Consider the following 11,326-nt stretch of genomic DNA (forward strand, 5'->3'; position numbering starts at 1 on the left):
TTGCCTACATTAGAACTTCCCAGAGAAACTGGTAACATTGGTATCAATAAAATGGATTTGTTGAATGTTCAGCCTTTCTATTCCTTTTTCTTTTCCTCCTTTTGGAAACAAACAGATCCCTTCTCCACCTGGACCCTCCCCACGGCCTGGGAGCTCCCCTTCTGCAGAAATCAAACGCAGCCATGGAAGCCCCTTTGCAGCCAGGCCCACACAGCCGTTCCAAGCCAGCCTGTCCTTCTGGCGGACACGGGTGAGCCGGCCGACTCACGGCTCAAGACCTGACATCCCACGTGATTCTACTTCAGAGAAACGATGCCCTGGTTGGCAGACCTAAGTCTCCGGACGGCTCAAAAATGGCATTTTTCGTTGTAAGTTGTGATTTTGAGAGACGGTTTTTTCACTCCTAAGAGAGCAAGGAGATAGCAAGATTGCTGGACCGGCGGGCAATGAGCAGGATGGTGATGCCCATGATGTGGTGGTGATGTTGAAGAAGATGCTCTTTAATTAAAAAAAAAAAAAAAAATTTAAGATTTATTTTTTAAGAGAGACAGAGCATGAGTGGGGGAGGGGCAGAGAGAATCCAAAGCAGGATTCTGAGCCAGCCAGGCACCCCTAGAAGATGCTTTTTAAAAACAGCTGGAGAGGGGCACCTGGGTGGCTCGGTCGGCTAAGCGTCCAACTTTGGCCCAGGTCATGATCTCACAGTTCGTGAGTTCAAGCCTCGCGTCAGGCTCTCTGCTGTCAGCACAGAGCCCTACTTCAGATCTTCTGTCCCCCTCTTTCTCTGCCCCTTCTTCCCGTCTCTCTCTCTCTCTCTCAAAAATAAATAAACATTAAAAAATTAAAATTAAAATTAAAATTAGGGGCGCCTGGGTGGCTCAGTCAGTTAAGCATCCGACTTCGGCTCAGGTCATGATTTCGAGGTCCATGAGTTTGAGCCCCGTGTCGGGCTTTGTGCTGACAGCTCAGAGCCTGGAGCCTGCTTTGGATTCTGTGTCTCCCACTCTCTGACCCTCCCCCGTTCATGCTCTCTCTCTGTCTCAAAAATAAATAAACGTTAAAAAAATTTTTTTCTTAATTAAAATTAAAAAGCAGGAGAAGAGGAGGAGCCAAGATGGCGGAAGAGCATGGAAGTTTTTTGTGCGTCTCGCGTCCACGAAATACAGCCAGACCAACACTAAACCATCCTACACACCTAGAAAACTGATTGGAGGATTCACACAACAAGCTGCACAACCTGAAGCACAGAATTCAGCAGGTACGCGGCGCGGAGAGGTGAACTTGGGGAGTGAGAAGGCGCAGGAAGGGAGGTGGTTTTGCGAGCGGAGAGAGGATGGAGACTGGGCGGCGGGGCCGAGAATACAGGAAAAGCACCCCTTCCCAAAAGCAGCTGGAAAGAAAGTGGAAAGTTGGAAACAGCCGCAAGGGCTACACTAAAAAGGGAGAAAGGAGAAAGGAGAGGGTTTAAATTCCATTAAGACTGTAAACAAGGGGAGCGCAGAGGCTGCAACTCCGCAGCTCGATACCTGGCGGTGCTCTGGTGGGAAGGGCGAATCCCCAGGAACAGAGTGGGGTCCGGGAGGATCTCGGGTCACACGGGGAAAAGCGGTTCCACTGCTGGAAGGACATTTGGTGGAGACTGTTGAAGCCACCTGGTCCCAGCAAACCCCGGAAAACAACCATATTCGCTGGTGCTGGAACAAGGTCGTTAAGGGTGAAGGCTGGTGCCAGATGTGTGTTGTGATTTTCCATAATCCCTGAAATGCTGCTGCTACACTATCTCGCGAACTTTTTCTGGGTCGGGCTGGCACCTGGCCACAGTCTCGGGGCACCGGCGGCAGCAGGGTCCAGCAAGGTGTTCCTGGGTGCAGCCGACATTCGGCCATTGCTCATTCGGCCAATTGCTCGGTGAGACCCTCCCGCAGAGGGGCGGAACGGGTCAAAGGCGCAGTCCTTCGGAAGTAAGGGACTGGGGAAACGGCCGCATCTGAGACAAAACTCGGGAGAGAGGTGCTGCCTGGGGCCTGGTCACGGAGAGCGAAGAAGCGGGGAGAGGACAAGAGCTGAAGACGGAGTACGGGTGCACGATTGCTGGTAGGGGAGAACAGGCTGGGTAGCTGGGTGGTGCATTTTCACCGCTCCCGCGCACGCGCATACACACCTACAAGCACCGCAACAATCCACCCCAGTAGGCTAGCAGCGCCATCTAATGGAGAGCCGAGCCGTTACACTGAGCCCCGCCCAACTGGGCCAACCTTGCTCTTCGAGAACACAAGTCTCACCGCCGGCTTAGTTTATGGACTATAAAGAGCTACATAGTCTGACTTCTAGGGGAAAACGAAGCAATTTCAGTCCTACTTCAGTCTGTTAGCAGGTCCATTTATTCAATTTTCTTTCTTTTTTTTTTCCTCTTTTACACTTCTTTTCTTTTTCTTGAATACAGAAAGAGAAAAAATTCATTTTTATTTTCAATTTTTATTTAAAATATTTTAATTTTTATTACTATATTTTTTACTTTTATCTAATTTTTTTCAAATTCTATTTTACTTCCCCCGTTGTATTTTAGTCTACCTCAGTGTATTCACCTTCTCAAATTTCCAAACGATTTCCTTTTTTTTCTTTTTTTCTTCTTTTTCTTTTTTCTCTTTTTTGTTTCTTTTCTTTTTCTTGAATGCAGGAAGAGAAAAACTTCATTTTTACTTTCAACTTATATTAAAAATATTTTTCTTTAATTTTTTTACTATATTTTTTGCTTTTATGTAAATTTTTTCAAATTCTATTTTACTTCCATCATTTTATTTTAGTCTACTACAGTGTATCCACTTTTTAAAATTTTCAAATGATTTCCTTTTTTTTATCTTTTTCTCTTTTTCGTTTCTTTTCTTTTTCTTGAATGCAGAAAAAGAAAAATTCATTTTTATTTTTAATTTATTAAAAATATTTTTCTTTAATTGTTCTCTACTATATTTTTTACTTTTGTGTATATTTTTTCAAATTCTATTTTACTCCCATCATCTCAGTTTAGTCTACATCAGTGTATTCATTTTTTCAAATTCTCAAACGATTTTTTTTCTCTTCCTCCCCCCCTCTTTTTTTCTCTAATCTGTCAAACCACTTTCAACACCCAGACAAAAACACACCTAGGATCTAGCATCACTTATTAGATTTGTGTGTGTGTGTGTGTGTAATTTTTTAATTTTAATATTTTTTAATATTAATTTTTTTATTTTAATTTTTCCACATCATTAATTCCTTTTCTCCCTTCAAAATGACAAAATGAAGGAATTCACCCCAAAAGAAAGAGCACGAAGAAACGACAGCCAGGGATTTAACCAACACAGATATAAGCAAGATGTCTGAACAAGAATTTAGAATCACAATAATAAGAATACTAGCTGGAGTCGAAAATAGATTAGAATCCCTTTCTGCAGAGATAAAAGAAGTAAAAAATAGAATGAAATTTAAAATGCTATAACTGGGCTGCAATCACGGATGAATGCAGCGGTGGCAAGGATGGATGAGGCAGAACAGAGAATCAGCGATATAGAGGACAAACTTATAGAGAATAACAAAGCAGAAAAAAAAGAGGGAGATTAAGGCAAAAAAGCACGATTTAAGAATTAGAGAAATCAGTGACCCATTAAAAAGGAACAACATCAGAATCATAGGGGTCCCAGAAGAGGAAGAGAGAGAAATAGGGGTAGAAGCATCATGTGAGCAAATCACAGTGGAAAACTTTCCTAACCTGGGGAAAGACACAGACATTAAAATCCAGGAAGCACAGAGGACCCCCACTAGATTCAACAAAAACCGACCATCAACAAGGCATATCATAGTCAAATTCACAAAATACTCAGGCAAGGAGAGAATCATGAAAGCAGTAAGGGAAAAAAGTCCCCAACCTACAAGGGAAGACAGATCAGGTTTGCAGCAGACCTATCCACAGAAACTTGGCAGGCCAGAAAGGAGTGGCAGGATATATTCAGTGTGGTGAATCAGAAAAATATGCAGCCAAGAATTCTTTATCCAGCAAGGCTGTCATTCAAGATAGAAGGAGAGATAAAAAGTTTCCCAGACAAACAAAAATTAAAGGAGTTTGTGACCACTAAACCAGCCCTGCACAAAATCTTAAGGGGGACTCTCTGAGGGTAGAAAAGATGGAAAAAAAAATAGATATATATATAGCAACAAAGATTAGAAAGGACCAGAGACCACCACCAGAAACTCCAACTCTACAAGCAACATAATGGCAATAAATTCATATCTTTCAGTACTCACTCTAAATGTGAATGGACTCAATGCTCCAATCAAAAGACACAGGGTAACAGAATGGATAAGAAAACAAGACCCATCTATATGCTGTTTACAAGAGACCCACTTTAGACCTAAAGACACCTTCAGATTGAAAATAAGGGGATGGAGAACCATCTATCATGCTAATGGTCAACAAAAGAAAGCCAGAGTAGCTATACTTATATCAGACAATCTAGACTTTAAAATAAAGACTGTATCAAGAGATGCAGAAGGGCATTATATCATAGTCAAGAGGTCTATCCACCAAGAAGACCTAACAATTGTAAACATTTATGCACCAAATGCGAAAGCACCCAAATATATAAATCAAGTAATCACAAACATAAAGAAAGTCATCAGTAGTAATACCATAATAGTAGGAGACTTCAACACCCCACTCACAGCAATGGACAGATCATCAAATCAAAAAGTCAACCAGGAAACAATGGATTTGAATGACACACTGGACCAGAGGGATTTAATAAATATATTCAGAACATATCATCCTAAATCAGCAGAATATACATTCTTCTCCAGCGCACATTGAACATTCTCCAGAATAGACCATATACTGGGACACAAATCAGCCCTAAGTAATTACAAAAAGATCGAATTCATACCGTGCATATTTTCAGACCACAACACTATGAAACGAAATCAACCACAAAAAAAAATTTGGAAAGTTAACAAATACTTGAAGACTGAAGAACATCCTACTAAAGAATGAATGGGTTAACCAAGCAGTTAAAGAGGAAATTAAAAAGTATATGGAAGTCAATGAAAATGATAACACCACAACCCAAAACCTCTGGGATGCAGCAAAGGCGGTCATAAGAGGAAAGTATATAGCAATCCAGGCCTTCCTAAAGAAGGAATAAAGATCTCAGATACACAACCTAAACTTACACCTTAAGGAGCTGGAAAAAGAACAGCAAATAAAACCCAAAACCAGCAGAAGACAGGAAATAATAAAGATTAGAGCAGAAATTAATGCTATCAAAACCAAAAAACAATGATGAAACCAGAAGCTGGTTCTTTGAAAGAATTAACAAAATTGATAAACCACTAACCAGTTTGATCAAAAAGAAAAAGGAGGGGCGCCTGGGTGGCGCAGTCGGTTAAGCGTCCGACTTCAGCCAGGTCACGATCTCGCGGTCCGTGAGTTCGAGCCCCGCGTCGGGCTCTGGGCTGATGGCTCAGAGCCTGGAGCCTGTTTCTGATTCTGTGTCTCCCTCTCTCTCTGCCCCTTCCCGGTTCATGCTCTGTCTCTTTCTGTCCCAAAAATAAATAAACATTGAAAAAAAAAAAAAAAGAAAAAGGAAAGGACCCAAATAAATAAAATCAAGAATGAAAGAGGAGAGATCACAACCAACACAGCAGAAATAAAAACAATAAGAGAATATTATGAGCAATTATATGCCAATAAAATGGGCAATCTGGAAGAAATGGACAAATTCCTAGAAACATATACACTACCAAAACTGAAACAAGAAGAAAAAGAAAATTTGAACAGACCCATAACCAGTAAGGAAATTGAATCCAGTAATTGAACCAGTAATCAAAAATCTGCCAAAAAACAAGAGTCCAGGGCCAGATGGCTTTCCAGGGGCATTCTACCAAACATTTAAGGAAGAGTTAATACCTATTCTCTTGAAGCTGTTCTAAAAAATAGAAATGGAAGGAAAACTTCCAAACTTTCTATAAAGCCAGCATTACCTTGATTCCAAAACCAGAGACCCCACTAAAAAGGAGAACTATAGACCAATTTCCCTGATGAACATGGATGCAAAAATACTTAACAAGATATTAGCCAACCAGATCCAACAATACATCAAAAAAATTACTCACCACAACCAAGTGGGATTTATACCTGGGATGCAGGGTTGGTTCAATATCCGCAAAACAATTAACGTGATTAATCACATCAATAAAAGAAAAGACAAGAACCAAATGATCCTCTCAATAGATGCAGAGAAAGCATTTGACAAAATACAGCATCCTTTCTTGATAAAAACCCTCAAGAAAGTAGGGATAGAAGGAGCATACCTCAGATCATAAAAGCCATATATGAACGATCCAGCACTAATATCATCCTTAATGGGAAAAAACTGAGAGCTTTCCCCCTAAGGTCAGGAGCAAGACAGGGATGTCCACTCTCATCACTGTTATTCAACATAGTATTGGAAGTCTTAGCCTCTGCAATTAGACAACACAAAGAAATAAAAGGCATCCAAATCAGCCAGGAGGAGGTCAAACTTTCACTCTTCGCAGATGACATGATATTCTATATAGAAAACCCAAAAGATTCCACCAAAAAACTGCTAGAATTGATTCATGAATTCAGCAAAGTTTCAGGATATAAAATCAATGCACAGAAATCGGTTGCATTCCTATACACCAACAATGAAGCAACAGAAGGAGAAATCAAGGAACTGATCCCATTTATAGTTGCACAAAAAAACACATAAAATACCTAGGAATAAATCTAACCAAAGAGGTCAAAAATCTATATGCTGAAAACTATAGAAAGCTTATGAAAGAAATTGAAGAAGACACAAAAAAATGGAAAAAGATCCCATGCTCCTGGACAGGAAGAACAAATATTGTTAAAATGTCGATACTGCCCAAAGCAATCTACATATTCAAAGCAATCCCTATCAAAATAACACCAGCATTCTTCACAGAGCTAGAACAAATAATCCTAAAATTTGTATGGAACCAGAAAAGACCCCCAAATAGCCAAAGCAATCTTGAAAAAGAAAACCAAAGCAGGAGGCATCACAATCCCAGACTTCAAGCTATACTACAAGGCTGTAACCATCAAGACAGTATGGTACTTGCACAAGAACAGACACTCAGATCAATGGAACAGAATAGAGAACCCAGAAAGAGACCCACAAACGTACGGCCAACTAATCTTTGACAAAGCAGGAAAGAATATCCAATGGAATAAAGAGAGTCTCTTCAGCAAGTGGTGCTGGGAAAACTGGACAGTGACATGCAGAAGAATGAATTTGGACCACTTTCTTACACCAGACACAAAAATAAACTCAAAATGGATGAAAGACCTAAATGTAAGACAGGAAGCCATCAAAATCCTCGAGGAGAAAGCAGGCAAAAACCTCTTAGATCTTGGCCACAGCAACTTCTTACTCAACACGTCTCCGGGGGCAAGGGAAACAAAAGCAAAAATGAACTACTGGGACCTCATCAAAATAAAAAGCTTCTGCACAGCAAAGGAAACAATCAGCAAAACTAAAAGGCAACTGACAGAATGGGAGAAGATATTTGCAAATGACATATCAGATAAAGGGTTAGTATCCACAATCTATAAAAAACTTCTCAAACTCAACACCCAAAAAACAAATAATCCAGTGAAGAAATGGGCAAAAGACATGAATAGACACTTCTCTAAAGAAGACATCCAGATGGCCAACCGACACATGAAAAAATGTTCCACATCACCCATCATCAGGGAAATACAAATCAAAACCACAATGAGATACCACCTCACACGTGTCAGAATGGCTATTAACAACTCAGGCAATAACAGATGTTGGCGAGGATGCGGAGAAAGAGGATCTCTTTTGCACTGCTGGTGGGAATGTAAGCTGGTGCAGCCACGCTGGAAAACAGTATAGAGGTTCCTCAAAAAATTAAAAATAGAACTACCCTATGACCCAGCAATTGCACTACTAGGCATTTATCCACGGGATACAGGTGTGCTGTTTCGAAAGGACCCATGCACCCCCATGTTTATAGCAGGACTATCAATAATAGCCAAAGTATGGAAAGAGCCCAAATGTCCATCGATGGATAGATGGATAAAGAAGATTTGGTATATATATTCAATGGAGTATTACTCGGCAATCAAAAAGAGTGAAATCTTGCCATTCACAACTACATGGATGGAACTGGAGGGTATTATGCTAAGTGAAATTAGTCATAGAAAGGCAAACATCATGTGACTTCACTCATATGAGGGCTTTAAGAAACAAAACAGATGAACATAAGGGAAGGGAAACAAAAATAATATAAAAACAGGGAGGGGGGCAAAACAGAAGAGACTCATAAATATAGAGAACAAACTGAGGGTTACTGGAGGGGTTGTGGGAGGGGGGATGGCTAAATGGGTAAGGGGCACTAAGGAATCTGCTGAAATCATTGTTGCACTATATGCTAACTAATTTGGATGTAAATTTTAAAAAATAAAAAATAAAATTAAAAAGCAGGAGAAGTCATATCAATCCTGGTGCTTCTTTCAGACCGACAAGTGTGAAATTTAAGCAGCAAGCGCCACGAGGGGCTCAGCTAAAACCACCGAGACCATCCAGTACCCAACAATACATCTCCTCCCTCTAGAGGTCAGATGACATTCTACACTGGCTGCTTTACCGACTCAGACACTCAGGCTCCTGTGCTTCCTGCCAGCCAGCCAGCAATGGAAATCTGGGTACTGGCTTGCCAGAGTCTACTTCATGTCACTCTTCCTGCCTTCTCCATTGTCCCTGCCTCTGGCCCCCAAGGCCGATGCTTGGCCAAGGTCCTTCCCCTCTCATCGGTTTGCCTGACCAAATGTATGAAGTCCACACTCCAATGTGAATAATAAATGACATTTGCCCAGTAACCTAAGGTTCAGGGTTTGCTTTTGCATCAATTATCTGATTGAACCCTATCCCTGTGACATGCATAGACCCCTTTTTTAATGTTTATTTATTTATTTTGAGAGAGAGAGACCGAGGGGGGGGGGAGGGGTAGAGAGAGAGGGAGACACAGAATACCAAGCAGGTTCCACGCTGTCGGCACAGAGCCTGATGCAGGGCTTGATCTCACAAACCTCAAGCTCATGACCCGAGTCATCAAGAGGCGGACATTTCACCGACTGAGCCACCCAGGTGCCCCAAGAGACCCATTTCATAGGTGAGCAGACTGAGCAGTACAAAGAAGTGGCTCACTCAAAATCACACAGCTAGTTAGCACGCTGAGACAAGCCCTCGTCCAGTCTGAACCCGAAGCGTGAGCTTTTCCAGCTACGCTACAACAGACCTCCAAAGGGGGAAATTTTCTGGCTAATGTGAAATACAGAGAAGAAGCTCTCTGGGCTCGGACCTAGTTTGCGGAGGCGTGGCTAAACGCACCTAGAAGGTCGGGAGCCTCGGTAAATAGGGGACCCGTCAGGGTGCCTCCCACAGGAAAATGGCGAGAGAGGTTGAAATAAGCCAGCCCACTGAGTACACTTGCTCCTTCTGTGGCACCACCAAGATGGAAGACGAGCTGTGGGGATCTGGCTGTGGTTCCTGCATGAGATCGGCGGCCCGGGGCTCCTGGCCCTACAACACTGCGTGTTCCCTTACCGTAAAGTCAGCCATCAGACTGAAGGACTTGAAAGACCAGTAGAAACTCCGCCATTTGAAACGTTGCTAGCCTTGGGGCGCCTGGGTGGCGCAGTCGGTTAAGTGTCCCGACTTCAGCCAGGTCACGATCTCACGGTCCGGGAGTTTGAGCCCCGCATCGGGCTCTGGGCTGATGGCTCGGAGCCTGGAGCCTGTTTCCGATTCTGTGTCTCCCTCTCTCTCTGCCCCTCCCCCGTTCATGCTCTGTCTCTCTCTGTCCCAAAAATAAATAGACGTTGAAAAAAAAAAAAATTGAAACGTTGCTAGCCTGTAATAAATGGGTTAACTTATGTAACAAAATTAAAAAAAAAAAAAAAAGAAACGAAGAATAAGAGAGGTGTGGAGTTGCCTCATTTTAACAAGGATCACAGGGTGGGAAAGGTACTAAAGTGAAACTCGACACGGCAGAGAGGATCATGTTACATCTAAGCAGATACAGTAAAACCTTGGGTTGCCAGCATAATTTCCTCCAAAAATACGCTTGTAATCCAAAGCACTTGTATATCAAAGCAAACTTCCCCATTAGAAATAATGGAAACTCAGATGACTTGTCCCACAACCCAAAAATATTCATATAAAAATGATTACAATACTGTAGTATAATACAACATAATAAATAAAATGCAAAATATAAAGAGAAATAAACAAATTAACCTGCACTTACCTTTGAAAACCTTCGTGGCTGGTGTGACGGAGACAAAAGAGAAGACGGTTACTGTGTAAGACGACTTTCACTACCACTGACACAATCACTGCTATCTATCGGGCTCCATGAAAGTTTTTTCTGCGTGGGGACCATTGTACACACTCGCACGGATGTTGACTACAGTACAGTATCAATAAACTCTCATCATATACTGTATTTAATGTAACTTGCAAAAAGGCAGCAGAGGAAAGGGTCTATATCTACAGGCTGCCTGACCTAGAATGAAACAAAGCATTCCTAAGCTTACTCTCGTATAGAAAAGCAAAGGACTGTCCATAGGTGCTTTGAAGTGACCAAAAATACACTAGTGCCTATTGTGGGCATCTTCCAACGTTATGAAAAATCACTGACTTCTGCCAAACACGGCGGCCTGATACCTAGCATCTGAGCATGGGAGACAATCACGTACAATTCCCCAGCAAGAGAGAAAGAGAGAACCATTGGCTCAGTTGTGATCTTGTGACATTGCACTACTTGTACATGTACTACTTGTATTATAAGACATCGCTCATTTATCAAGTTAAAAATTATTCAAAATGTCTGCTCGTCTTGCGGAACACTCACAGGACAAGTTACTCGCAATCCAAGGATTTGCCATATAGGACTTGGACCCTGTGGGGCTGATTCATTTAGATTCAGTAGCGCAGCAGTCTACGGCTGAAGGTAGGGTCAAGCTCTGCTCCAACTGGTGGCGGGAGCCTGACATTCCAAAGGCCCAGGCAAACAACAGCTGTTTCATGAGTCAGGTGAAGACACACTCCTCATGAGCTATCACCTGCCTTACGTATTCCAGCTCATGTGAGACACAGAGTCTCCTGGCAGGCATCATGTCACATGATGGACATCTCATCATTTTGCAGCTGTGGACATCTCAGAATAACGAGGTACTCTTTCCCAGTGACCCTGGAGTGAGTCCTTACAGATACCAAAATTT

The 11,326-nt window shown here is 42.0% G+C and overlaps 1 protein-coding gene and 1 long non-coding RNA gene across 2 annotated transcripts; both read left to right on the plus strand.

Moving 5' to 3' along the window:
- The first annotated feature begins 1,108 nt into the window (after positions 1-1,108).
- On the plus strand, positions 1,109-8,920 carry LOC125164184 (uncharacterized). The gene is made up of 2 exons (XR_007151668.1): positions 1,109-1,258; positions 8,559-8,920. It is a non-coding gene; the product is annotated as an uncharacterized LOC125164184 (long non-coding RNA).
- Positions 8,921-9,139: 219 nt separating this feature from the next.
- Positions 9,140-9,703, plus strand: LOC125164909 (60S ribosomal protein L37a-like). The gene is given in 2 exon segments (XM_047857621.1): positions 9,140-9,188; positions 9,407-9,703. Coding segments are annotated over 2 exon segments (333 nt in total). The 3' UTR covers positions 9,691-9,703.
- The last annotated feature ends 1,623 nt before the right edge of the window (positions 9,704-11,326 follow it).

This window comes from Prionailurus viverrinus, chromosome B1, assembly GCF_022837055.1.
Source record: "Prionailurus viverrinus isolate Anna chromosome B1, UM_Priviv_1.0, whole genome shotgun sequence".
Lineage (NCBI taxonomy): Eukaryota > Metazoa > Chordata > Mammalia > Carnivora > Felidae > Prionailurus > Prionailurus viverrinus.